At 41.7% G+C, this 10,508-nt stretch overlaps 1 protein-coding gene across 1 annotated transcript in view; it reads right to left on the reverse strand.

Annotated features, from left to right (window-relative positions):
- LOC107117302 (uricase-like) overlaps positions 1-10,100 on the reverse strand; it is a 71,995-nt gene extending 61,895 nt beyond the window's left edge. The window contains exon 1 of the mRNA XM_015419395.1: positions 10,062-10,100. Within this exon, the coding sequence (XP_015274881.1) occupies positions 10,062-10,100 (39 nt within the window). The remainder of the gene's footprint in view (positions 1-10,061) is intronic.
- Positions 10,101-10,508: the final 408 nt, after the last annotated feature.

The raw sequence follows: 10,508 nt of genomic DNA on the forward strand, positions 1-10,508 counted from the left end.
GATCAAGCCAATGGCCCATCCAGTCCAACATTCTGTCACACAGTGGCCAAAAATACTAGGTGCCATCAGGAGGTCCACCAGTGGGGCCAAGACACTAGAACCCCTCCCACTGTTCTCCCCCCCAGCACCAAGAATACAGAGCATCACTTGCCCCAGACTGAGAGTTCCTATCTATACCTTGTGGCTAACAGCCACTGATGGACCTCTGCTTCATATGTTTATCCAATTCCCTCTTGAAACTGTCAGTGCTTGTAGACGCCACCACCTCCTGTGGCAGTGAATTCCATGTGTTAATCACTCTTTGGGTGAAGAAGTACTTCCTGTTATCTGTTCTAATCCAACTGCTCAGCAATTTCATTGAGTGCCCACGAGTTCTTGTATTGTGAGAAAGGGAGAAAGATACTTCTTTCTCTACCTGCTCTATCCCATGCATAATCTTGTAAACCTCGATCATGTCACCCCTCAGTCATCATTTCTCCAAACTAAAGAGCCCCAAGCACTTTAACCTTTCTTCATAAGGAAAGTGTTCCAGCCCTTTTATCTTTCTAGTTGCCCTTTTCTGCACTTTTTCCAATGCTATAATATCCTTTCTGAGGTGTGGTCACCAGAATAGTATACAGTATTCCAAATGATGTCACACCATACAGGGGCATTATGATACTGGCTGATTTGTTTTCAGTTCCCTTCCTAATAATCCCCAGCCTATCGTTGGCCTTTTTTATTGCAGTCGCACACTGTCTCGACATTTTCAGTGAGTTATATACTACGACTCCAAGATCTCTCTCTTGGTCAGTCTCTGCCAGTTTGGACCCCATCAACATGTATTTAGAGTTACGAATTTTGGCTCCAATGTGCATCACTTTGCACTTGGCCACATTGAACCCCATTTGCCACATTGACGCCCACTCGCCCATCCTCGACAGATCTCTTTGGAATGCCTCACAATCCTCCCTGGTTCTAAGCTTCACAGTCAGCAGAACCACAAATCGATCTGCTGCTGAAGTGAACCACCTCAGGCTGCACTGTTCACCTCCACTTCAGAGGCTGGGCCAGGAGAACAGAGAATGGATCTCCACTTGCCCTTCTGTGGTAATTTGGTTCAGCCAGAGTTTACATTACTACACTTGGAAGTTTGAGCTTGTACTCAGAGAGAGCAAGATGAACTATGCCAGCACGGATCCCAGGTGAATCAAGTGATAGAAGAGGAGGTAGAGTTGCCAATTCCAGTTTGGAAATTCCTGGAGATTTGGGGATAGTGCCTGGAGAAGGAAGAGTTTGGGGAAGGAAAAGAGTTCAGAAGTGATGCTATAGATTCCACCCTCTGAAACTGATCTCTGTTGTCTGGAGATTAGTTGGAAAGGTTAGGACTGCCAGGAACACCCTGGCAATTGGTGGGAAATGGGGGAATCTACTATCTCTGTGCATAATTTTATACACCTCTCAAAACAAGGAATTTGGCCCCTGTGGTAACCTAGCTGTGGGAGTGAGAGGCCTAGAGGAAGAGCCTCTGTGGGGTAAAGGGGGTAAAGGGGAGTGAGGAGTATGTCCCTCCTAGCAGGCAATCCCCAACAGGACAGTGGTGACAGCAAGTACCCTAGTGGAAGGAAGTGAAATAGCTCCTTCCTGGATGTGGCAACCCAAAGGAGAGGGTGGGCAGAACAGGGTCTACAAGTTGAGCAGGCCTGTTCCATCGCATCACATCTCCTCTTGCTTGCCTCTTTTCTAGGCTAAAAAGCCCAGAGCATTTTAAACAATCCTCATAGGACAGCTGCTCTACCCCCTGATCATTTTGGTTGCTCTTTTCTGCACCTTTTCAAGCTGTAAAATATTCTTTTCCAGGCGTGGTGACCAGAACTGTACACAATATTCCAAGCATGGTCTCACCATAGATTTGTACCAGGGCAGTATTGCGGCAGTTTTATTCCTTATTTCTGTTCTAATTGTGTCCAGCATGGAATTTTTCCTTTTCACAGCAGCTGCACACTGGATTGACATTTTCATCAAACTATCCTCTACCACCCCAAGGTCCCTTTCTTAGTTTGCTGCTGCCAGCTCAGATTGCATCAGCATATATGTGAAGTTGGTATTATTTCCCTACTGTGCATCACTCTACACTTGCTCACATTGAATCTCATTTGCCATTTTTATGCCCGTTCCCCCAGCTGGGAAAGATACATTTGGAACTCTTCATAATCCATTTTTCCCCTTAATCATCATAAATAACTTGGTGTAATCTGCAAACTTGGCCTCCTTATTTCTCACCCCTAACTCCAGGTCACTTATGAACAAGTTTGAAAAGCACCGTTCCCAATACAGATCTTTGTAGGGCCCTGCAGCTCAAATCCCTCCATTGCATGAACTGACCATTTATTCCTACTCTCTGCTTCCTTTTTTAAAGCTGATTTCTAATCCAGTTTGCTTAGAACACTTTGGTGAGGAGCTTTGTTAAAAGCCTTTTGGAAATCCAAATAAACAATGTCTACCAGCTCATTTCTGTCTATGTGTCTACTGACACTTTCAAAGTGGAGGAGTTGGCCCTCTAGACTCTATGCCCTCCTTGATGTACATAGCAACACCTCCTCCAGTATGCCCTTTCTGAATACCGAGTTTGTATTCAGAGATGACCGTATCCCACTGATTCTCTCCCTTCCACCAGGTTTCTGTTATGCTCACTATATCTGTTTTCCCTTATAAGCAAGCATTCCAACTCTCCCATTTTGGGTTGGAGGCTTCTCTCATTTGCATAGAAACAACTCTAAAGTTAAAAGAATTAAGTTAGAGGGGATGTGAAAGACCTCTTCCTGAGATCCTGGAGAGCTACTGCCAGTCAAAGCAGACACTGCTGACCTAGACAGACCCAGGGTTCAACACAGGATAAGGCAGCTTCATGTGTTGTTCTCTCTGTGGTCAAGGACCCATGCGATACTGTGGTCAGTCTAGCTCAGCGGTGTCAAATGTGCATGCAGGGCTCAGAACTGGCCCCCAAGCAACTTCCTTCTCCTGCTTCCTTTTCCATGGCTGCTGCTGCAGCTGCACCCTAGCTTCCTTTTCCCCCAGGTCCTTCAGTGGCTCTTTGCTTACTGCTTCCTCTTGCCTCCCTCCCTGCCCTCACACACACACTCTCTCTCACACACACACAGATAGAGATAGAGAGAGCTTCGTGGCTGCTTTGTGCTGGAGAGATACAAAAACAAGCCTTTTTCTCACTCACACACACACACACACACACACACACACACACACACACACCACTTCTGCTTCCTTCTCCAGGACTGCTCCTCCTCTTTTGGGAGGGAATGGAGGGGGGAGGAAAGAGAGAGAAAGAAAACAAAATTGGAGTCCCATGGCAGCTTTAAGACCAACAATGTTTATTCCAGGTATAAGCTTTTTGTGTGCAAGCACACTTCTTGGGTGGGTGGATTTTTCTGACAAGCACAATGTAGATTGAGAAAATTATTTTGTCTTATTCTGAAAAGTTGGCTTTTAAAAAAATGGATTTCTCTGTTCCTATCTGGATTTATTTTCTTTCAAAAATACCCTGATTAGGAATTAGAACACATGGAATAGTCTTTATAGCTTGGAGAGTGGAGTGACTGCAGATGCCAAATGATAATAGCACACATTGGTAATGAGACAGGAAAACTAGGTCTCAGTTCAGTCCAGGAGGATGCATTGTCTTGAGTTTCATTACCAACTGCAATTCAGCAGTCCTTCTTTCTAATGTCCCTTAGAAATTCCTTTGTAAGAGCACTGCTACTCTTAGGTCAGCAACTGAATGTTGTGGTTTCTAATTTCAGACTTATGTTATGTCCATTTATTCTTTGCATCCTCCTGGACTGAATCCTCCTGGATGGAATTGAGATCTAGGTTTCCCATCTTTTTTTTAATTGATTTTTTAAAGTGTGTGTATATATATATCCAGATATTTTTATGCATATCCTAACATTTCATTTTTCATATTCTCCTCTTTCTAAGAATCAAATTAAACATTGAAAGCATATAAGTACTCTCTATCCTTGTTATCTTATTCCCTTTCTTTACCCGCTTGCCCAAACCACCATACAACTTTCTCTAATTCATGATCTAAACATTATTACATTTTTCTTTAAGTTATTTAAGACTTCTATACTTCTTTTGCTGGATTCCCTCCGTGCATCCTTATTTTATACTTATAGTCTTTCTTCCATACCTATAAAAGAAAGTTGAACAGGGTTGCCTCCAAAACTGGGTGCTGCAGAGGAAGCCTCTGCAACAGGAGGAAACCCTCCTCCCTCTTATCAGAGGTCTTGGGGGGGCACACCCTTCCCCTCCTTGCTATGCCGTTGGCTTTAACTATTCCATTCCTATTGTCTATTTTCCATTATTATTATTCCCACTCATCCTATCTACTAACTCTAACTTATTCTATATACTAACATACTATCATACTAACTCTAACTTACTTTATGGATTACATTCTACCTCTCTGCTTCAAAACATAATATCACAGTTCAAACACTTCCATTCCTTAATTTGGTTACTGCCTCTACTAAATTTTTCCCTGTAATTTCATTATGTGCAGTGAACATTTTGTTTTCCAAATTAACCGCAAGATGTCCGAGCGGCAACTATCTGTACTGAGTTCCTTTATCTCTGAGAATTTTTGCTGTTTCCTTAAGACATCGTCTTGCGATGATTACCTCAGCTGGAATGTCAGGAAACAGATACACAATCGTATCCTCCAGGCTCAGTCCCTGCTTGTCTCTCGTGATTGCAAAAAGTTTATTCTTCGTCTGGACCTGTTTAAATTCAATGATAATATTGGGGGAAGCATTTTCAGGAGACTTTTTTGGAATATTTAGCCGGAAGGCAGAGCTGATGATCCCTTCAGAAGACACTGCTTCTCCTGCTCCTAGAAGAATCTGAGACAGCCATTTGTTTAAAGCTGCAGTGAGATTTTCTTTTTCACCAAAGTTTACAGATACTCCACGGAGTTTAACCTTCTTTTCTCTCAGTTTTGTTTCCTGGAGTACGATCTTATTCTTGGCCCATATCTCAAATTCCTGAAATTCTTTAATGTTGTCTGCATTCTTTTTTGCCAAGTGAAATGCTGATTCAGCTTTCCTCTCTGTCGTTTTCAATGCTGCGATGAGCTCGTCTAATTTCTTATTTATAGGCTCAATTGTTTGTTTGAGAAGCCCAAATTCGTTTTTAACTGTCCAACCTCTCCACTCAGAGACTTTAAATAATTCTTGATTTTATTCCTTATCTCTGTTAAGGCATGCAATAACACAGTCTGTTCGCTTTGGTCAGGGTTACTCCCCCCTGCCACCATTTCCTCTAACAGAGACACCTCTAGGTCTGAATCATCTGAGTGTTCAAGGTCAGTGTTACTCTTTTTGGGAGGTCCATAAGGAGGATTTTTAGTACCTTTCTTTGCTCTGGTCCTTCCCATAGCTGGCATTGGTATTTGTTCCAAACTTGGCTGTATTTTCTGGAAGCAGAGCTCTAATTTTTCCGTGGGAATAGCAGGAGCTGGAAGGGATGCAGCCAGCCGGAAGCTCAGCCACTATGCCCCCCTAGGTTTCCCATCTAATTAACAACACTGGTATCTCCATGCCTACTACCCCTCTGCATATCACACTTAATCCAATCAAGCCTGCTATTGTCATTCACCTGCAATTGCCATTCAACATCTGAAATCACCTTTATAAAGTTTATGGTACCTTGTGTTACTTTTTATGGAACGCATGGCCCGGCCCAACACAGTGACATTTATGTCAGATCTGGCCCTCATAACAAATGAGTTCGACACTTCACTATAAGAATGCCACCACTTAAAATCTAACTCTGAAGCCTTAATGTCAACACACTGGTTTCTTTCTCAACAGCACTGAAAGAGGAATAAATGTGCTGGAAGAAATGTACTGGAAAATTGCTTCTGCAAGTGTGTATCTGTGCAAAGTGAAGCCCATGATATTCACAACTGATCATTTGTGAGAAGAAGACAGAGAAAGCTACTGGTTGAAAAATGTGGCGCTGGCTCTGTACGAACACATTTACTAGGTTGTACAATGCACAATTTCAGTTTTGGTTAGTAATAGTTATAGGTATACGTATCAATAATCAGCAATATTTGGACAAAGAAAGCATTTTCATGTTGATGTAATAAAGGCAGAGCATCAATGCAGATTAAATATTGACATGTCTTTTTATGTCTTCCATGACACCAAATGCCAAAACCCAAAATTTCTTTAAGGCAGCCCCATCTAACAAAAAATAAGCTCAGATTAAAGCCTTATGGAATGTTTTTGCATCTGATCAAGTGGACTCTGGTTAAGATATTTAACAAAAAAAAAAGTGGACTCTGGTTAATGAAACTTTGTGCTCAATAAAGGCATTAGTCTTTATAGTTCCACAGAAGTCCTTGTTATTCTAGATGTAACAGATTAACATACCACCGCCTGGAAGTTGTTGTTATGGAACATAGTGCATGCAGCTGGGTAACCTGGCACTCATTCATTTGTTATGATCCAGATTTGGTTCCCCTGTATAGAGGGAGAGAGCACTGAGCTCATACATGTGGAAGGCAGGAAGCTGTAAGTGATGAGGTGGCTGAAACAAGGTAGACAAGGCTGGAATGGAACAGGATTTCCAGCACAAGAAATTCCACCCTCTTCCTCCTCCTGAGGCTGCTCCACACCACTGTCATTCTATGCAGAGCTCATCCACTCACAGTTCCCTTTAATGTTAGAGCCTTTGAAGTTAAAATGCTGTGAGAGCAGCTGCATTAACCCCATGATTCCCTTTCTGGCACAGAGATATGGTGTGGTATTAGCTTGGAGGAGGGATAGGATGCTCCTTTCTCCTTCTCTGAAGGGAAGAGCTTCTTTTTGAGGGAAGCCGAGGAATGTCTAATTGCATCCATGTCTAAGGTCAGCTTCCATCTCCATCACCACTTGCACAAAGAACATACTGGAAGAGGAGGAGGAAGGCTTTGAAAGGAGGAGGAAAACTTTGAAAGATTTCTGCAAACAGACTTCTGTTTTTGAAGAGTTAAGAAAGGACTGGGTATTTCATAACAAGATGTCTACACCGAGCGGGCTGACCCAAACTAGGATTACCAAACTGTGATAAGTGTGTTACTGTATGTAGGAGAGGAGGCCAGTGAAATGGAAAAGGGACAGAATGGCTAATTTGTTTCCGGCTTCATCAGAACATTTTAAGGCAAACGTACCTTCTCTGGATTGTGCAATTTGACAACCCCAACCCCAACTGAATTATAGCAGTGACAGAGTATACCAATAAAACAAAGCCCAGTAATTATAATTACTAAAGATCTGAAGGCAGCACTGGGTTTATTGTGCAATGTGCTTTAGAGCAAAAACATGCTTTTCATAACTGTAGGGGGTGGGGAAGTTTTGCAGAATGCGTGTTTCCTCCTGCCTCCTGTATAACTCTGGTAAAAAAATTGAATACAACCACATCTGTCAAGGAAAAGTTATACCTGAAAGTAATCATGGCAGCTGATGTCATAAGAACATAGTAAGAGTCCTGCTGGATCAAACCCATGGTCTACCACCCAGATACTGTTAGCCACAGCATACAACCAAATGCCCTTAAGCCTACAAACATCACTGCAAGCAGAGAATGCTTAATTTAACCAATGTAGTTAGCCTTTCTTTTTAGGTGGTACCTCCTAGACTCACAATCCAGTCCTAGGCAGAGTTGCTCCAGTCTAAGCTCACTGATTTCACTGGGGTTGAACTGAAGTAATTTTGCATAGAATCACACTGTTACACACCTACCAAGGAAACTTTTATGAACAGTCTTCATGCCCAAAAGCTCATTTTCTAGTTAATTACTGCAATGGTGAGCTTATTGTAATACCTGTGACGTCTTCTCCATCACAATTCACATGCGTCTGCTTAAGGATCTCCTTATGCTTTTCTTAAAATTAAAAAGTACCAGTGCTTTTCTAAAAATTCTTGCAACAAATGATCTAACAAGCATACAAAAACAGATTTCTGAGGAAGAGTTGGTATATTGGCCGAGTATACACAATGTAGTTACTCTTCTGATATAGAACCCATAACTTTCAACTGAGTGGAGTAACAGGAAGATTTTACATTTATACTGGTAGGAATCATGTTTAGGTCACCACTTCATCCTAGGGCTGCCAAGTCCCTGGCTGAGGTGGGGAATCCCCCACCTCAAGATGTCATTCCCCGCCAATGCTTAGAGCAGCTGCAGGGGCGGGGGATTAAAATTTAAAACAAATTAAAAATGTATAAACAGTCACCGTCTTCACCCACACCATGACATCACTTCCAGGAAAACCATGGAGTTTCCAGCAATTCCTAGAGCTACTGCCGTCACTTCCAGGTATTCCTCAGAAGTGACGAAATCATTTGGGCGACGACACCCACCATGTCCCTCCTCCCCCACCCTCCCCCCAGTTGCTAGGCTCAGTCTGACAACCCTATTTCAGTCATAAAGTTCACTGGTTGAGTTTATTGTTTAGCCTAATGTACCTTGCAGGAGTGTTGTGAAGATAAAATGAGGAAGGGGGAAGCAATGGAACACTGCCCTGAACTCCTTGGAGGAAGGATGGGATAAAAATTGAATAAATGATTTGACAGCAGAAATTGTCTTGTTAATCACCTTCCTGCTTTACCAAAACACTGTAGGTCCATCAATATTATCCTATACCTGGGCAGGGTAGACCATTTTCATTCATGATTCTGACACATCCTGAAGCCTAAATGTGACTCCATCACTACTTTATTTTGTTGTTGTCTTCTATAAAAGGAATTACACTAAAGGTTCACTTACAGTCTATTCAAGGATCTCCCCCTTGTGGGGAAAAATATAAGCAGGAAAATGGAAGAAAACAAAATGTCAGGCTGGAAAATTGCCACTTTAAATTATATGCCTGATATTTCTGCATTATACTCTAGGGGGCAGTTTCCAGTAAGGATATGGAATGTCATTTTTTTTTAAAAAGCCTCTGAAAACTTACAGGAATCCACTTTCATAACTACAAATTTAGATTTCACAAACAAACCAGATTCATGGTCCATCTAATCTAGCACTGTATCTTCAGCAATGACCAGCAGACCTACCCAAGAAGGGCATGAAAGAATCAGCTCTCCCCACACTGTCTCTAGCACCCGATACTCAGAGGACTCCTGTCTTTGAAAACAGAGATTCATGACAATAGTTGGTGACAGACCTCCATGAATCTGTCTAACTCCTCTTAAAGCCATCTGAGCCAATAGCCATCACTGCGTATCATCTAATCATGCATCTGATCCTACTACTAAACAGCTTCGTTGGATGATCCCCAAACACTAGTAGTATGAAAGAGGAAGGAAAATCTCGCTATCCACGCTCTCCATACCATTCATAATTTTATAAACTTCTATAATCTCCTCTATGTTGCCTTTTTATCTCACACACTCATAAAATAGTCCCCACTCATAAAACACTGAAATCCGTCATACACACGAAAGATTCATTTACAGAAGACTGCTGAACTGACAGATGATGAGGGTGAAAACAGTGGCATCACTTAGCTGAAAATTAGTTGTAGATCCATTCTTTAGATCCCAAACATTATATGGATTAATAAAATGAAATAGATTGCATTAACTTTCATGATGTAACAGGGGAAATGCATAAAGTAGAATACTCTTGGTGACAAGCACAATCCATTAATCTCACATGCTTCTGTAGGATGATGACATAAATTCCAGGACAGGAAGCTTGAAACCACAATAAGATGCCATTGCTCAAAAAAACCTTCAACAATGAAAACTCTTATTTACTTGAAGACTAGAAAACAGAATTTTAAGTATTTTGTACTGATATTGATGTGGGTTTTATGCCATATAATTCTTAAATTGACAGCTACAATCATAGTAACTAAAGGCACCATTATTTAGACATTTTCACATACATGCTGATTCAGATTTGCCTAGCCTAGCATATTGTGTCAAAGAGCAGAAGACATACCTTTGTGTTTAGGTACGACTTTTTCCTGTCACAGAAAATACAACACTTTAAAAGTTCAGACTTACTGTAAGGCAACACCCTCCAGGTCTCTGTGTTTTCGCCATTTGGAGATGGCTCAGGAAAGTAATAGCAACTCACAACTACTGCTGGCTGCAGCAGCTACTGCTAGTGCTTTATAAAAAGTGTCATCTTCATAATGTGTAAGGTGGAGCAATGATTGAGGGGTTGGCCTGACAGATGTAAATATTACCCAGTTTGTTCAGTAGCACTGCATTTTTTTCTGCCCCAGGCAGAAATTGTAATGAAGAAATGTATTTATGACAACAAAGGAAATACAGAGACACGCGGATGGATCCTGTTCACACCTGAAACAATGGTAGAATAAATGCAGCATTCTAGGGACTGGCACATAGACACAAAGAGAATTATTCTAACAAGCCCTGTAAAGAAATAGAAGAAAAGAACAAAAAAGGAAGAACAAGAGATCTGTTCCACGAGATCCAAGAAATCAA

The sequence above is a fragment of the Gekko japonicus genome, unplaced genomic scaffold, assembly GCF_001447785.1.
Source record: "Gekko japonicus isolate JY-2015 unplaced genomic scaffold, Gekko_japonicus_V1.1 scaffold494, whole genome shotgun sequence".
In the NCBI taxonomy this organism is placed as follows: domain Eukaryota; kingdom Metazoa; phylum Chordata; class Lepidosauria; order Squamata; family Gekkonidae; genus Gekko; species Gekko japonicus.